The sequence below is a fragment of the Oncorhynchus mykiss genome, chromosome 13 (genome assembly GCF_013265735.2).
Source record: "Oncorhynchus mykiss isolate Arlee chromosome 13, USDA_OmykA_1.1, whole genome shotgun sequence".
NCBI lineage: Eukaryota > Metazoa > Chordata > Actinopteri > Salmoniformes > Salmonidae > Oncorhynchus > Oncorhynchus mykiss.
This window is the reverse complement of record NC_048577.1, coordinates 2797256-2816395: the sequence shown is the minus strand read 5'-3', so window position 1 is coordinate 2816395 and position 19140 is coordinate 2797256. Positions and strand designations below refer to the sequence as shown.

At 43.5% G+C, this 19140-nt stretch overlaps 1 protein-coding gene across 1 annotated transcript in view; it reads right to left on the bottom strand.

Annotated features, from left to right (window-relative positions):
* LOC118938510 (zinc finger protein 2 homolog) overlaps nucleotides 1-19140 on the bottom strand; it is a 32950-nt gene that overhangs the window by 12858 nt on the left and 952 nt on the right. Inside the window, exons 2-3 of the mRNA XM_036942550.1 lie at nucleotides 6771-6985; nucleotides 5186-6277 (exon numbers count right to left, since the gene is read on the bottom strand). Of these exons, the coding sequence (XP_036798445.1) occupies nucleotides 5186-6277; nucleotides 6771-6969 (1291 nt within the window). The 5' untranslated portion in view covers nucleotides 6970-6985. The remainder of the gene's footprint in view (nucleotides 1-5185; nucleotides 6278-6770; nucleotides 6986-19140) is intronic.

Here is a 19140-nt window from a genome sequence, read left to right as displayed (position 1 = left end):
GATGTTATATTATTACAACAGTGTACAGCATCTGTTATCCTTTATTATCCTCATGTTACTATACTGACTTGTCATCGATAAATGCAATCTACCAACGAAGAAGAGGCATTACAGACAGTAGCCATGAAGTGCCATTTAGTGCTTTGAAAGGCTGGCCATGGCTCACAACAGCATCCTCCCGGATACCGTAGATCAGGTATTAAAAATGTGATTCACATTAATAAACAGTCCATTTGTATTTTCCAACGGGGCTATACATTTGGGTGAGGGTTTTCTATAGCCTGAATAGCCTCGTTTCACTGCCCCCAAAAAAATTAAACCATCTAGTGTTCAGTGAAATAACAAAACGTCAAATACAAAATGTCAAATAATTAACATCCAATCACAACCGCTGCTCTCTCGTGGGAATTCCACCAACGTAGCTGCTGCTCATGTTGGTATCCGTACTGATGGCACAAAAGCCATGACAGGGAGACATAGTGGAGTGGTAACGCGCGTGCAAACAGTTGCTCCCGACCCCACTTGGGTTTACTGCAGCATCCACCGCAGCTTGAAAGACGTGTGACACCACAGTGAAAATGGTGAACTTAAAGCAAGGCCCCTAAACTCGTATTTTCTGCACTACGTTAAGGATATGAGCAGCGACCATGTAACGCTTTTACAACATACAGAAAGTGCGCTGGTTATCAACGGGCAAAGTGTTGACACGTTTATTTGAATTGAGAGATGAGCTTAAGGTTTTTACTGACCATAATCACTTGTCTGACCTCTTGCATGATGGGTTTCTCAGAAGACTGGCCTGTCTGGGAGATGTTTTTTCTCACCGGAATGATCTGAATCTGGGATTACAGGGACTCTCCGCAACTATATTCAACGTGCGGGACAAAATCAAGGCTATGATTAAGAAGTTGGAGCTCTTCTCTGTCTACATTAACAAGGACAACACACAAGTCTTTCGATCATTGTATGATTTTTTTGTGTGCAAATGAACTTAAGCTTACGGACAATGTCAAATGTGATATAGGGAAGCACCGGAGTAAGTTGGGTGCACAATTATGCAGGTACTTTCCCGAAACGGATGACGCAAACAACTGGATTCATTATCCCATTCATTGCCTGCCTCCAGTCTACTTACCGATATCTGAACAAGATCCTCGTCAAAATTGCAACAAGCGGTTCTGTGAAACTTGAATTTAAAATCAGAAGGCACTGCCAGATTTCCTGCCTAGGCAAACCGCACTGTTAAGACACTGATGCCCTTTGCAACCACGTACCTATGTGAGAGTGGATTCTCGGCCCTCACGAGCATGATAACTAAATACAGGCAGACTGTGTGTGGAAAATGATTTTAAGACTGTGACTCTCTCCAATACAACCCAACATTGCAGAGTTATGTGCATCCTTTCAAGCACACCCTTGTCATTAATCTGTGGTGAGTTACTCACAATTTTCGATGAACAAATAAAGTTTTCTATGTGAGATGGCTAAATAAAGTACAACCTTATTGATTATTATTATTTGTGCCCCGGTACTATAACAGCTCTTTGTCATTTCCCACGAGCCGGGTTGCGACAAACTCATTCTTATGTTTAATAAATGTATCGTATAGTGTGTGGCAGGCTTACAATGATTTGAGAGTTTGAAAAACATTTGAGACTGCGCTGACCCTGGTGCTAAGAGAAGGATTTGCAGCTAGAGGTCAAATGTTTTGAAGGGGTACGAGACTATAAAACATTTAGGAACCACTGATGTAGATGCTTCTTTCAGGTCTCTCCGTGTAACCAAATATTCTGTTTGTCTTCAGCAGGTGAAAGACCAGACTCTCTCAGAGGTGTGTTATACAAATAAGGTATATGTCAGATAGTTAAATAAAGAGTAAAATGATTGATTGTTATTGGTACCCTGGTCCTATAAGAGCTCTTTGTCACTTCCCACAAGCCGGGTTGTGAAAAAAAAAACTCATTATGTTTAATACATGTATTGTATAGTGTGTGTGGCAGGCATACAATGATGGCAAAAAACTACACTTGAGTGGGCTGACCCTGGTGCTAGAGGGGGTACACGCAGCTGGAGGTTGAATGTTTGAAGGGGTACAGGACTATGAAAAGTTTGGAAACCACTGCCCTAGACCCATTCTAATTTGCATGCTGCCCCAACAGATCCACAGATTACGCAATCACACTGCCCTTCCCACCTGGACAAAAGGAACACCTATGTGAGAATGCTGTTCATTGTCTACAGCTCAGCGTTCAACACCATAGTGCCCACGAAGCTCATCAATAAGCTAAGGACCCTGGGACTAAACACCTCCCTCTGTAACTGGATCCTGGACTTCCTGACGGGCCGCCCCCAGGTGGTAAGGGCAGGCAACAACACGTCTGCCATGCTGATCCTCAACACTGGGGACCCTCATGAGGTGTGCAATTAGTTCCCTACTGTACTCCCTTGTTCACCCACGACTGCGTGGCCAAACTAGACTCCAAAACCATCATTAAGTTTGCTGATGACACAAGAGTGGTAGGCCTGATCACCGACGATAGCCTATAGGGAGGTGGTCAGAGAACTGTTAGTGTGGTGCCAAGACAACAGCCTCTCCCTCAATGTGAGCAAGACAAAGGAGCTGATCGTGGACTACAGGAAAAGCGGGCCAAACAGGCCCCCATTAACATCAATGGGGCTGTAGTGGAGCGGGTCAAGAGTTTCAAATTCCTTGGCGTCAACATGACCAACGAACTATCAGTGTCCAAACACACCAAGACAGTCGTAAGGAGGGCACAACCAAACCTTTTCCCCCCAGGAGACTGGAAAGATTTGGCATGGATGCCCTGATCCTCAAAAAGTTCTACAGCTGCATCATGCAGTCAGTCAGGATGCTCTCCATCGCCGCCTGGTATGACAACTGCTCGGCGCTACAGAGGGTAGTGTGTCCGGCCCAGTACATCACTGGGGCCAAGCTTCCTGCCATCTAGGACCTATATACTAGGCGTGTCAGAGGAAAGCCCATAAAATTGTCCAAGACTTCATCAACCAGGTCATTGACTGTTTTCTCTGCTACCGCACGGCAAGCAGTACCGGAGCGCCAAGTCGAGGACCAAAAGGCTCCTTAACAGCTTCTAACCCCAAGCCATAAGACTGCTGAACAGCTTCTAACCCCAAGCCATAAGACTGCTGAACAGCTTCTAACCCCAAGCCATAAGACTGCTGAACAGCTTCTAACCCCAAGCCATAAGACTGCTGAACAGCTTCTAACCCCAAGCCATAAGACTGCTGAACAGCTTCTAACCCCAAGCCATAAGACTGCTGAACAGCTTCTAACCCCAAGCCATAAGACTGCTGAACAGCTTCTAACCCCAAGCCATAAGACTGCTGAACAGCTTCTAACCCCAAGCCATAAAACTGCTGAACAGCTTCTAACCCCAAGCCATAAGACTGCTGAACAATTCATCAAATGGCCACCAGACTATTACATTGTTCGGGTAGATTAGGGCCTAATGAATTTATTTCAATTTTTTATTTTACCGATTTCCTTATAAGAACGGTAACTCAGTAAAATCTTAGAAATGGTTGCATGTTGCGTTAATATTTCTCCCCCCAGTATAAATACAAAATGCAAGCAGAAATAAACATTCATCAGTTATAAGGTCCTCAATCAGCTTTCTGAATGACCCCTTAGCAGCATCAAAACATCACATTTAACAACATTTTGAAGACTGTTCCACAAATAAGGTGCAAGAAGACTAAAAGCTGATGTACCGAACTCAGTAGAGACCAGAGTTAACCATCCCTGAGACCGGATGTGGTAAACAGGTAAACAGCTTAGCTACGGTGAGACTTTTTGTAAAAGGGCTTTATAAATGAAAACATAGCAATTTATTTACCTGTGTGACAGAGGGCCAACCAAACATCTGGTAGAGAATGCAGTGATGACATCACAGCGGGCCAACCAACTTGCTGGTAGAGAATGCAGTGATGACATCACAGCGGGCCAACCAACTTGCTGGTAGAGAATGCAGTGATGAGTACTAAAACTGTCTCCCGTAATAAAGAGCATTGCGCTATGATGAACTGCATCTAACTGCCTTAATGAAGCTGCGTTCATATACAACCCATTCGGAAAGGATTCAGACCCCTTCACTTTTTACACATTTTGTTACATTAGTCTTATTCTAAAAACGGCAAAAAAAAAATAGTTTATCATCACTTTTATATCCCATAATGACAAAGCAAAAAAAGGTTTTTAGAAATTTTAGCAAATTTATTTAAAATAACACATTTACATAAGTATTCAGACCCTTTACTCAGTACTTTGTTGAAGCACCTTTGGCAGCGATTACAGCCTCAAGTCTTCTTGGGTATGACGCTACAAGCTTGGCACACCTGTATTTGGGGAATTTCTCCCATTCTTCTCTGCAGATCCTCTCAAGCTCTGTCAGGTTGGATGGGGAGCGTCGCTGCACAGCTATTTTCAGGTCTCTCCAGAGATTTTCGATCGGGTTCAAGTCCGGGCTCTGCCTGGGCCACTCAAGGACATTCAGAGACTTGTCACGAAGCCACTCCTGGGTTGTCTTTGCTGTGTGCTTAGGGTCGTTGTCCTGTTGGAAGGTGAACCTTTGACCCAGTCTAAGGTCCTGAGCACTCTGGAGCAGGTTTTCATCAAGGATCTCTCTGTATTTTTCTCCGTTCATCTCTCCCTCGATCCTGACTAGTCTCCCAGTCCCGGCAGCTGAAAAACATCCCCACAGCATGATGCTGCCACCACCATGCTTCACCATGGGGATGGTGATGTGACACTTGGCATTCAGGCCAAAGAGTTCAATCTTGTTTTCACCAGACCAGAGAATCTTGTTTCTCATTGTTTGAGAGTCCTTTAGGTGCCTTTTGGCGAACTCCAAGCGGGATGTCATGTTCCTTTTACTGAGGAGTGGCTTCCGTCTGGCCACTCTCCCATAAAGGCCTGATTGGTAGAGTGCTGCAGAGATGGGAGAACCTCCCAGAAGGACAACCATCTCCACAGAGGAACTCTGGAGCTTTGTCAGAGTGACCATCGGGTTCTTGGTCACCTCCCTGACCAAGGCCCTTCTCCCCAAATTGCTCAGTTTGGTCGGGCGGCCAGTTCTAGGAAGAGTCTTGGTGGTTCCAAACTTCTTCCATTTAATAATGATGGAGGCCACTGTGTTCTTGGGGACCTTCAATGCTGCAGAAATCTTTCGGTACCCTTCCCCAGATCTGTGCCTCGACACAATCCTGTCTCGGAGCTCTACGGACAATTCCTTCGACCTCGTGCCTTGTTTTTTGCTCCGACATGCACTGTCTACTACACCGCTATTGTCCTCCTTATCCTCAACTTCTTTCTTTTCTCCCTCCTCCTCTTGGACAATTTCATTAAAAGCACAGGCAGGCTTCCCTCCAATGGATATTCTCTGATGACTTTTAAGACTTCTTAGCTGAGTGAATCCCTCCCCACACAGAGAGCAGTGGTAAGGCTTCTCCCCTGTATGTACTATTTTATGTCTAAGGCTTCCTGAATGATTGATGAAGCTCTTCCCACATTTGGAGCAGTGGTACGGCTTCTCTCCACTATGTACCATCTCATGCCTCGTGAGGTTGACTTTTACACTGAAACTCTTCCCACATGTGGCACTGTGGAATGGTTTCTCTCGAATGTGTACACTCTGATGATTCTTTAGATTACCTGAGGAACTGAAACTCTTCCCACATTGAGGACAGGGGTAACGACCACGACCAGATAGTCTTGATGTATCTGGGTCAACTACACCACTAGGTTCCTGCTCTTCCTTATCGATTTCCTTCTCCTCATCCTCATCCTCCTCCTCCTCCTCCTTGACAATCACATTGAAAGTACAGGTAGGCTTCTTTCCACTGTGTGATTTCTTATGAGTTTTCAGGTCGCCTGCTCGATTGAAACACTTCCCACAAAGAGAGCAGTGGTAAGGTTTCTCCCATGTATGTAGTCGCTGGTGTTCCTTAAGGCTTCCTGAGTGATTGAAGCTCTTCCAACACGTGGTGCTGTGGTAAGGCTTCTCTCCACTATGTACTCTCTCATGTCTCTTAAGGTTTACTTTCTCACTGAAACTCTTCCCACATGTTGAGCAGTCGAAAGGTTTCTCTCCAGTGTGCACTCTTTGATGATTCTTTAGATGAGTTGAGGAACTGAAACACTTTCCACATTGAGGACAGGGGTAACTCCCACAACCAGGTGGTAGTATTGATGCTGTGGAACTGGGCTTGTTGACTGAGTCTGGGTTGGGGCTCTCTCCTGTAAGAATATGAACAGATATAGGATAAGAAACAGACAGGGAGAAACAAAGTATTTAAGTTTAATAATGCAGGATTCAGTCATTAGAATTAACAGTGTATTGAAATAAATACTTTGCAATGGGCTTGTTGCATCACACATAGATAACACAATTGTCAAATTACAATGCATTGCACATTGGTCTGTAGACATATTTGTTTTGGCACTCGCCTTCCCTCTTACACATACAGAAGACTGAGGGTTTATACTACAAACCAGAATCAATGAGTTAGCCAGCTAACTTGCCCAAATATTAATAAATAACTTCTTTTTTTAAAGATATGACAGACATTGTCATGGCCTAATTAACTCAACAACCAAAAACCTAAGTTTACATTTCTTAATGAACCAGAAAACCAATAGCTATTTTGAGTTGTTTATCAAAGTTAGCTGACCAACTCATTGCTTTGTAGTTTACCTCTCTGAACCAAGGAGGATGTTAGCCTGAATTTACCTGGGTCAACCGAGTCCCTGTCATCCTCTCGCTCTTCCTCCTCCCCCTCATTGATTTCTCTCTCCTCCTCTTCCTCCTTGACAATCACATTGAATTCCACTGTTTGACTGCAGTCCCCCAGCTTCACTAACAGCAACTCTGGAGCCCGCTGTGAGCTTCTCTGGGCTGGAACACCCCATCCAGAACCCGGGCCAGACATGGTAAGTTGGGTAGATCTATAAAAAAAATAAAAAGAGGAGACCGAAAGAGTTCAGTGTGAGACTTTCAAACCTTTGATCGTGGTATAGCTCTGGAAAAGACAAAAATGTATCTAAGCGAGTTAACTGATGGGAAATTATTTAATCCGACTTCAGGCACACTAGATCACAATAGATAGATATGTTTTGATTTGATTTGATTTGTTTGCTCTGAAGAGGTGGTTTTAAGTTAAAGGACCCCTCCAGAGGAAGTTGCCACCACTATTTTGATATAATTCCGCTGACAAAAAATACCCACAGCATGATGCCGTCACCATGCTTCCCTGTAGGGATGGTACTGGCCAGGTGATGAGCGGTGGCTAGTTTCCTCCCGACATGGCATTCAGGCCAAATAGTTTAATTTTGGTTTCATCAGACCAGACAATCTGGTTTGGTCAGAGCCCTTTAGGTGCCTTTTGGCAAACTCCAAGCGGGCTGTCATGTGCCTTTTACTGAGGAGTGGCTTTCATCTGGCCACTCTACCGGAAAGGCTTGATTGGTAGAGTGCTGCAGAGATGGGAGAACCTCCCAGAAGGACAACCATCTCCACAGAGGAACTCTGGAGGTCTGTCAGAGTGCCCATCGGGTTCTTGGTCACCTGGCCGGGCGGCCAGCTCTAGGAAGAGTCTTGGTGGTTCCAATCTTCTTCCATTTAAGGATGATGGAGGCCACTGTGTTCTCGGGAACCTTCAATGCTGCAGAAATGTTTTTGGTACCCTTCCCCAGATCTGTGCCTCGACACAATCCTGTCTAGGAGCTCTACGGACAATTCCTTCCACCTCATGGCTAGGTTTTTGCTATGACATGCACTGTCCACTGTGGGACCGTATATAGACAGGTGTGTGCTTTTCCAAATCATGTCCAATCAATTGAATTTACCACAGGTGGACAACAATCAAGTTGTAGAAACATCTCAAGGTTGATCAATGGAATCAGGATGCACTCGGGCTCAATATCGAGTCTCATAGGAAAAGGTCTGAATACTTAAGTAAATAAGGTATGTTTTATTTTTAATGGGGGGGGGGGGAGTATTTAATCCACTTTAGAATGAGGCTGTAACATAACAAAATGTGGAAAAATTCAGGGGGTCTGAATACTTTCTGAATGCACTGTATCATGGTGTACAAGACTCTGATTCACACCTGTCTGAGTGGACAAATGGTGTGGATGGTACAGTCCCATCAGTCGAAGACAGTGGTTCCCAAACTTTTTATAGTCCCGTACACCTTCAAACATTCAACCTCCAGCTGCGTACCCCCTCTAGCACCAGGGTCAGCGCACACTCAAATGCTTTTTGCCATCATTGTATGCCTGCCACACACACACTACATTTTTTTAAACATAAGAATGAGTGCGTTTTTGTCACAACCCAGCTTGTGGGAAGTGACCAAGATCTCTTATAGGACCAGGGCACAAATAATAATAATCAAATCATTTTACTCTATTTAACCATCTTACATATAAAACCTTATTTGTTCATGAGAAGGATTTGCTTAAAAGGATACACATAACTATGCAATGTTGGGTTGTATTGTAGAGAGTTCTCAGTCCTAAATCATTTTCCAGTCTGTGCCTGTATTTAGTTCTCATGCTCGTGAGGGCAGAGAATCCACTCTCACATAGAGGTACGTGGTTGCGAAGGGCATCCGTGTCTTAACAGTGCGGTTTGCCAAGAGCCCCCATAAACCTAACAGACGTGCCAGGCCCGCCACCTCCGTTGACTCATCCAGCTGTAACGCATAGAATTCACTGGCATTTATGTGAAGTAGTAATGGTTTGAAATCATCTCCTGCCGTGTCACTGATGGGTCGTGAAACAGTGTTTGATGGAGGCATTGTCTGTATATTTTTTTTTTAGGCCTTTTCCTCCAGCATTGTCCCAGCAGCAGGAAGAATGAAGTCCTTCACAATAGTATGGGGCTTGTCTGTCCTATCCACTCAGTAGCTCACCATATAAGACGCTTCTAGCACCTTCTTATTAAAATGGTATCTGTTGCTTTTATACATGTCTTACTACTCAAAAACTGTCTTTATTCTCGCTCAAAAAACTCCCGTGGCTTATTTTTCAAATGGTCATGTTTCATTTTTAAATGTCTGCGCAAGAGTGAAGGTTTCCCGCTAGAGAGTAACGGTTAATGTGATTGGATGAGTAGCGGTTCTTGTGATTGGATGTTCATTATTTACCTGTATATTTGACATTGTGTCTGTTATTTCGCTGAACACTAGATGGTTTAATAACATTTTTGGCAGTGAAACGAGGCTACTCAGGCGAGAAACAAATCTCGCCCAAATGTATAGCCCCGTTGGAAAATAAATGTACAGTTGTTTTAAAAAAATAAATGTGAATCACATTTGTATTTGGCGTACCCCCGACAGCGTTGCACGTACCCCTTGAGGAGACAAGGAAACAGCCCTTGCTTTAATTGTCTAAGAAAATTGAGGGAGGAAACCAATAGGGAATGTTTATCCTAAACAAAATGGGGGATTTTGCGAACATTACTGTTCAGTCAGAAATGGCTAAAATGATGTCGCAGTTTAAGCCACACGGACAGCGCGATAAACACTATGTTCTGTGGTGGTCACTGCCGCAGGGAGGAGAGACAACGGGGGCTAGTCTGTCACTTGCAATCTTTTTACATTTTTAAAAAAAATACACAGTACAGCAAGTCAGAGCCTGGCTCACCACATTCAAAAAAATGCTGGTTGGACTCCCTCTAGTAATTTGTGTGTGTTAATTATTTAATCAAACAGTGTGCTTAAAGCATCAGACAAGCTAAATGAATATAGATGATTTGATTAAAACACATAGGATGTGTCCGTCTATACATGGAAAAGTTAAAAGAACAGGCAACTCTGGGTCGACCAAGATTTTTACTTTAAATTGTTATTTTAGTCGGAGACGGTCCTAGATTTCAGTAAAGTCACATTATTACTTTATGAAGTTATTTCAGTTCTTTAGGCTTTATCATACCACTATATTCAACAGTTATTTAGGCTTTATCATGCCACCGATGTAGCGTTTTCACTGCCATTTGCTTCACGACTGACATTTAGACCAGCGATGAGCGTCTGACAGCAAAGTGGGTCTACAAGGATTTCATACTGAGGAAAGCCGTATTGCATGCTCAAAAAATGTGCTGGTTCTCATGCCTGCTCAAAAAAAAATGCCAACAGACTGTGGGGTTAACTTGGAAAAGTACTCTAGTAGAGGCTGTGAACAAGCGATTCGGTGGCATTCTCTCTGAGCCTCTTTACTGTGTCGCCACCATGCTCGATGCCAGGTACAAGACCCGCTACTTATTTGACAGGCATTCTCTCTGAGCCTCTTTACTGTGTCGCCACCATGCTCGATGCTAGGTACAAGACCCGCTACTTATTTAACAGGCATTCTCTCTGAGCCTCTTTACTGTGTCGCCACCATGCTCGATGCTAGGTACAAGACCCGCTACTTCGATGCAGACAAGAAACAGGGTTTACGTGAAATGTTAGACACAGCTGGAAAAGATGGAAACAGACACAGTGACGCACCGAGGAAGAGAGGCCACGGACAGACAGAGCTGAAACTTTACTGCTTGACATGTATGATGAAATCCCGGTTGAGAATTAAACGACTGAACGAAACAGCACAGCAAGTAAATGAAATAATTAGGTTTTGATTATGTTTTACTGGTAATGGGGACACACGTAAATGCCCCAAAAATAACGTACTGTTTCAACTATTTAACAACTCATATAGTTCAAAGGCCGCAATTTTAAAAAATAAATCGGTATATATTTTTTTTTAAGGCAAGGAAAATATCGGATATTGTCCAAAAAAATGTAATATCGGTGCATCCCTAATCAAAACCATAGAAAATTTCCCAATGGCAGCCTAAAAAAAAGTAGCTGAATTTGTCGCTAGACTAAAATCAAGAAAAATAACGAGGGGTCAACAAACTCTAAATGCAGCAACAAAGTCCCTAACTTGCCAACAGCTTCCGCATCGCGCAGAACGTCTTTGATAATTCAGAAAAGTTGGGTCTAACAAGAAAAATGATTGGACCTTCCTTAGAACGTCTTGGTTCTGTTAACTGACTGACTGGGTCCACGGACAGACAATGCTCTTGATCAATCAACCATCCCTTAAGCTTGCCATATGCTTCCCAGTAGAAACTATTTGCCCTTATATTTTGATGACATTTTTGTTCGTTTTTGGTGTTCGTATGTTTTTTTTTTCTTCTTTTGACTGTTCGAGCGCACACAATTTTCTTGAGGCAAGCTGAAGTCTAGTATCCAAAGTCTACGCCCCTGTCTGTGATTGGTCAACTGTAGGGAAGGTTTGTTGTCATTCAACGACAGACTCGTTTTAATGCAAATGAAATACTGCTCCAAACATCGTAGTTAGATGTAAAATTGCACGACTAATACCCCAGTGAAAAAACTCAAATTAAACTTTGGGTCAAACCCTTCCGTTTTGTATGCTATGGACTTTAGTTTGTAGGCCGGACCCTGGTTTTACGGACACACAATCGATTATGTACGGTGCAATATTTGTCCAATATGAAACAAGTGGATTTAAGATGATTAGCGTCTCTTTAATATGACCTCTTATAATAAAATTGCTATAGTTAACTTTTACAAGTTTTGTTTGAGCTGCAAAAGTGTAATTGAAAACAGTATTGGTATTGTTGAATTCGATTTTCATAATAGCAAGCTAGGACTGGTGGTTTGGTTAGCTAAACAAGCAAGTCTGTTTGGTTACCACAGCAACTACTGTAGCTATCCAGAAAAACTCGCTAGCTACTTCAGTGGATGTTGAACACATTTCTACCGGCAAATGGTGTTAAATTATAGCCGTGGTATGAGAGGGATAATCAACGCAGGGCTCTATGGGTTCTCTGGAAAATAGGTGAGTTTTATCAGTTCCCGAAAACACTTTCCACGTCACTCATTATTTTCCATAGACATAACCCTCGTTGATTATCCCTTAAGTACACCGCGGGTATGATAAGACCGATATTTTTACTGGTCTAATTACTTTGGTAACCAGTTTATAATAGCATAAGTTTTTTTATACCTTTATTTAACCAGGCAAGTCCGTTCTTATTAACAATGACGGCCAAACCCAGATGACGCTGGGCCAATTGTGCGACGCCCTATGGGACTCCCAATCACGGACGATTGTGATACAGCTGGATTCGAACCAGGGTGTCTGTAGTTGCGCGTCTAGCACTGAGATGCAGTGCCTTGGATCACTGCGCCACTCCGGAGCCCATGGCCAAGAGCGGTTTCCAGGTAGTCGACTCCGACTCCCCGCGGTTGGAGCCGACTCTTGCTCGACTCCCAAAACACGCTGAAATGGATGCGCACACCACCTCATTATTTCAGTCCTGAACCGTGTTTGCACTCGATTGTGTTTATGGGTGGCAAGTGAACTTGCTATTTCCAAAAACTTCAGCGAGGTACGCTGGTTTGAGATCTATTGCCTAGGACAGGGCTCTCCAACCCTGTTTGTGTCGAGCTACCCTCCTGTAGGTTCACTCCAACCCTATTGTAGCGCATGTAATTCCATAATTAAGCTGCTTGATAAACTGGATCAGGATAGTTACAAATTGGTGTTGGAGCAAAAAAAAACGATAGTAAGGTAGCTTTCCAGGAACAGGGTTGAGAGCCCTGACCTTGGACATTAACAGCCAGCCAGGGTTTCAATTAATAAGCTATAGGCAATACTTTTTAAATGCATATTTAGGGCTAATTAAACTGATGTATTTGGCAATGTTCAACTTCAATACACTGGCACCATGAAGAATAGCTTAACCAGTCATTGACAGCCTAATATATACTTTTGGTGAATTTATGATGCATTGCTAGACGAGACAGATAACCAAGATATAGCCTATGCACACGGTTGTGTCTGCCCCGATCCTCTGTCTAACTCTTCTTTCTCTTCACTATGAAAAACGCTAGTGTGTAGATAGCCCCTACTTTAGTGAACTTGTGCAAATATAGTATTGCGATAGCCTACATCTTTTGATTACCAATGCATGGTTCTGGCTGTGCCCCCTCCCGTCTTTTTCTCTCCCCCTCGCTCTTTCTTTGCTGTGAGTTTGTCTTCAAAGTAGACTACAGCAAATAGATTCCTTAAGGAGTTTAGTGGAATCGAAGCTTAACAAGGAATAGATTCGACTCCCCACCACTATATCCAGGCACGCCACGTGGCGCATAAGAACAGCCCTTAGCGGTGGTATATTTGCCATATACCACACCTCCTCTGGCCTTATTGCACAAGTATACATGACGACTCTCTTATTCTGAAGGATTCCAAACAAAAACCGTGACCCGGAAGAAATTTAGTTATTCTTCAAATCAAATTTTATTGGTCACATACACATATTTATCAGATGTTATTTTGAGTGTAGCGAAACGCTTGTGTGCCTGCTTCACAGCGCCAATATTTTGATAGAAACAATACAATTACTACAAGTTGTCGACATAACGTTATCATGCAAATTAAGAAATTGTGATAAACGGTTCAGGGATTAGCTGTTTTCATAACAGATAGCAAGAGTTTAGCAACGGTTAACCCAGCCAATTTAGCTACCTAGTGGTTCAGATTAACGTTGCTGTAGTTAAGACATTTTGTTTAGCTATATGTGGCTACATGAGCTGGCGGTTGGCTGGTTAGCTAGTTAGCTAATTAGCTAATTCCTCGCCACAGTCAGTTTACTCACAATGAGACGACAGATGGCTAACTATTAAGTAAAAGTCACTTCAACCGTTACCCCGAAATGATGTTAGTTTGTTAGCTAGCTATCGACACAAACCGGTTGGACGGGAGATGTGTAGCTAGCTAACTAACAAGTGGCTTATCGCTAAAAGCTAAATTTAGCTAGCTGGGGGAACAACAAAGCCAGGCCGCGGCAACCACTGCCGTTTAATCATGTAATGCGTTAGTTTTACAGACCGTGCTACAAGCTCACGTTTAACATGTTTTTGAAATTAGCAATAGGTTACCTTGATTTCCTGTAGCTAATTATTTAGCCGAGAAGAACTTGATGAAATGGCGAGGTCTTGTAGAGCAAGCGGAAACATTCATCCACTTCCCGAGTGCGTTTGGTCTGGTTGATGAGATGCGGCAGAAAATGTTCGTGAGCGTCGTATCAGCGTAGAGTCGTGCTTCTGGCGGAAATGCGTCTTCTTCTTCGGTGTGGTTTAACGGCGTTTGGCATCCAATACATGTTGCATTACCGCCACCATCTAGACTGGAGTAGAACTCCCTTATAGTTTGTTTGAAAAAAATACATGAACAAATACCCTACCATATAACACTCACAATTTATATATATATATTTTTTTAAATAACACCACCCAACTCCACTATTTACATCTGATGGGACACCACTTAACACACCCTATAACTCTTCTGATGTCAAGTCTCACACACCCAAATACCTCTCTGCAGCTGCCACAACTTAAATGTTCTGCGACTTTACGTTCCATCCCTGCAGTACAGTTAATAACCATTGCTATAAATACTAAAAATCCAATCTTACTGAAACATAACACTCCTCGGCCTATCCCTCTGTACTGGTACAGATCTACTACTTGCACCACTCTTCGCAGGATTACTCCCCATTGACCCATCTTCCTCTATTTTCTTCATTGCCTCAGCATACAACTGCTGCACTAATCTAACCCTGGAAACCTCAACCTGCCTCTCTCGCACGGGACATTTCTGATCCCCAGACACACCTACAATTAACACATACCACTACTTTCCCCAATTCTACAAATGCCTTTGTCTCATGCCCGTCTGCACACTTCTCACACCTAGGAACCTCCCTCCTACACACTGCTGCCACATGCCCATAAGCTTGACACCTGTAACAACAATGTATTCGGCACAAAAGCTTGTACAGGATAACTTGTATATCCTAACATCACTTTGTCGGGCAAATAATCAATATCCAAACTCAAAAGAATAGACAATGACTTCTGTTTCACCACTCACACCACCCTGTCTACGTCGCCAAATGAAAAGCATCACAAACACCGGGAATCTTCCCTTCAATTGGTCCACTTTTACATTTACTGCTACCCCAGTAATCACTCCTTTCAATGGCGCTCTTTTCTTGAGCTCAAAACAATACACATTTCTTGCCCCCACTCAACGCGGAGCGCCTTCTCACTCTGACCAGCAGAAACCCAACAATTATCACAAGACCACTTCCGGTTACCCACAGCACCCAACTCATGACATAACAACACACTCATATTGTTTACTTTGGATGTCAATTAGAGGTCTTCATATACCCGAGACCCGGGCCCATTCTGGTCTGAAATTCTAACCGGTCCCTCGGGTCCTGTTTGATTGTCATCGGATCTCGGGTCTACGTAACCACAGCTGATAGATCCGAATGGACCCGACCGCGGCTCTGCATAGTCTATAGCCTATATATTTTACGCTAATCAGGTGAAATGATTGACTTATAGAAGGCCTAGCCAACATATAAAGACCTTCTACTGATTTGAATTATGTATAAAAAAAGATTTACCACTGGAGTCTATGGACTTATTTTGTGGGCCCATGGTCAAATGTAGTGCACTACAGAATAGGGCCCATGGTCAAATGTAGTGCACTACAGAGGGAATAGTGCGCCATTTGGGACACTCAGCCCCCAGTATATACTATATATATAGACTCAGCCCCAGTATATACTATATATAGACTCAGCCCCCAGTATATACTATATATATAGACTCAGCCCCAGTATATACTATATATATATAGACTCAGCCCCAGTATATACTATATATATATATATAGACTCAGCCCCAGTATATACTATATATATATATATAGACTAAGCCCCCAGTATATTCTATATATAGACTCAGCCCCAGTATATACTATATATATATATATAGACTCAGCCCCAGTATATACTATATATAGACTAAGCCCCCAGTATATTCTATATATAGACTCAGCCCCAGTATATACTATATATATATATATAGACTCAGCCCCAGTATATACTATATATAGACTAAGCCCCCAGTATATACTATATATAGACTCAGCCCCCAGTATATACTATATATATATATATAGACTCAGCCCCAGTATATACTATATATAGACTAAGCCCCCAGTATATTCTATATATAGACTCAGCCCCCAGTATATACTATATATATATAGACTCAGCCCCAGTATATACTATATATAGACTCAGCCCCCAGTATATACTATATATATATATATATATATATATAGACTCAGCCCCAGTATATACTATATATAGACTAAGCCCCCAGTATATTCTATATATAGACTCAGCCCCCAGTATATACTATATATAGACTCAGCCCCCAGTATTTACTACATATAGACTCAGCCCCCAGTATATACTATATATAGACTCAGCCCCCAGTATATACTATATATAGACTCAGCCCCCAGTATATACTATATAGACTCAGCCCCCAGTATATACTATATATAGACTCAGCCCCCAGTATATACTATATATAGACTCAGCCCCCAGTATATACTATATATAGACTAAGCCCCCAGTATATTCTATATATAGACTCAGCCCCCAGTATATACTATATATAGACTCAGCCCCCAGTATATACTGCATATAGACTCAGCCCCAGTATATACTATGTAAAGACACAGCCCCAGTATATACTATATAAAGACACAGCCCCAGTATATACTATATAATGACACAGCCCCAGTATATACTATATAAAGACACAGCCCCAGTATATACTATATAAAGACACAGCCCAAGCCTTCTCAGATGCTGTACTGCTCATTTAAACAGGAAGGCTCCAGGGCAGGTTTTATTTTGGACAAACTTATCAACGACCTTGTCGTGAAAGTCTGACCTGAGTGCTTGAATGAAGTCCTTCTCAACAGAGAGCATGGACAGTGCATTTAGCCTGCCGTTGTTCTGTTGCCAAGCGACCGCGGAACCCGAGGTGTTCCGAGAACACGGCAACGCCTGGATTCTTTTCAGAGTGGGGAACCTTCTGTCAGACTCGGCGGTCTGCATGGGAGTGGTGATGATGATTTTGAGAAGAGAGACCGTCTCTGACAAAACATCCTGGAGGTTGAGCTCGCTGATTGTTTTCAGTAATGACAGAGCTGTTGTACCCCTGTGGAGTGCCGTGTGTTGGTACAGAAAGGTCAATTCATCCTTCAGCTTCGTCACATGCCTTCCTCATGACCGCTGCAGTTCTCTGTGTCTCTCTCTCTTGTCGTTGTCCGACGCGGGGCCTACGTGTGCTGTGGCCTCAGCTCTCCCCTGTTGGGCTTGAACGTACTTCTCGAAACTATCAACTGCCTGTTCGATGTCCGCCACGACAACGTCCCTTTTGTGTATGTTGACAGTGAGAACATCCACCTCTTGCATGACCAAATAGAACAATTCCCGTAGTTGTAGGAACGTGGGGTCCCTGAGTTTGGCTGACAGGCCGTAAGCCTCTCTGATAGAGTCCTGGTCCCACATCGGCTGTGTCCTAATATCCTCCACACACTTCTGAAGAGCAATGCGATTCTCCCAAACCACACTGACCGTTTCTCGCTCACAGTTCTACCCTGCAGCTGTAGCTCTCTTTGGCTGATCTTTGAAGAAAGTTTCAAAACAAAGACAAATCCGCAAAAAAAAAACACATTTGAGTTGGTTTGCTGTCGCCGAGCAGATCTGCTGGAGTGTGACGCGTAGCGGGTGAGCGTAGCAGGGCACAGAGTTAGCGCTGGGATAGGTGCGTTTCAGGTGAGTGTCCAGGTCGCGTACGATCAGCCCCGTCGTACGTCTGACCAATCAGCTTGCGCTCCAGATTCAGTGGCTCCAGCGAGTCCTTGACTGCCTTGGGTGAGACCGGCGGCCGTTTTATCCTTTAGGTCCACAAACTCCCAAAACCTCTCCGTGACAGTATTGTCTGGAAGCGTAGCACGACAGAGACCTGCTGTGGCGTACTGGAGTAGATTGTTAGCCCAAGAAGCTGATCTTGGGCCAGTATGGCATTTTCCACACTAATGGTCACAGTTGGGATTGGGGAAGCTGATCCTAGATCTGTAGCTAGGGGCAATATCACCCTGGAGGAGACCTCCTGGAATGGAATAAAGGGAATGAAGTCTAACCTGTGGTTTCCATATGTTGGATAATGTTGGATAATGTTCCATTCCAACCATTACACGCTGTCGTACACGTCGATCCAGAGCATCCCAAACATGCTCAATGAGTATGCAGGCCATGGAAGAACTGGGACATTTTCAGCTTCCAGGAATTGTGTACAGATCGTTGCGACATGGGGCTGTGTATTATCATGCTGAAACATGAGGTGATGGCGGTGGATGAATGGCACGACAACGGGCCTCAGGATCTCATCACCAAACACCAACTGACGTCTTCCGTCGTTTTCTCAGTTTGTCATTTCCTTAAAACTGGTAAAACGGATGACATCTTGCATAGGACCAGTCTTTCCACTGTTTTGGAGTTATGGTGCTTCCTCCCCGGTCCCTAAACGAAACAGACAACTTTACTGATGTTGACTGTTTTGTTCTAGGATGTAGTGTCCCGTAGTGTTTTGTTCTAGGACGTAGTGTCCCGTAGTGTTTTGTTCTAGGACGTAGTGTCCCGTAGTGTTTTGTTCTAGGACGTAGTGTCCCGTAGTGTTTTGTTCTAGGACGTAGTGTCCCGTAGTGTTTTGTTCTAGGACGTAGTGTCCCGTAGTGTTTTGTTCTAGGACGTAGTGTCCCGTAGTGTTTTGTTCTAGGCCGTAGTGTCCCGTAGTGTTTTGTTCTAGGACGTAGTGTCCCGTAGTGTTTTGTTCTAGGACGTCCTGTAGTGTCCCGTAGTGTTTTGTTCTAGGACCTGTAGTGTCCCGTAGTGTTTTGGTCTAGGACGTAGTGTCCTGTAGTGTTTTGTTCTAGGACATAGTGTCCCGTAGTGCTTTGTTCTAGGATGTAGTGTCCTGTAGTGTTTTGTTCTAGGACGTAGTGTCCCGTAGTGTTTTGTTCTAGGACGTAGTGTCCCGTAGTGTTTTGTTCTAGGACGTAGTGTCCCGTAGTGTTTTGTTCTAGGACGTAGTGTCCCGTAGTGTTTTGTTCTAGGACGTAGTGTCCCGTAGTGTTTT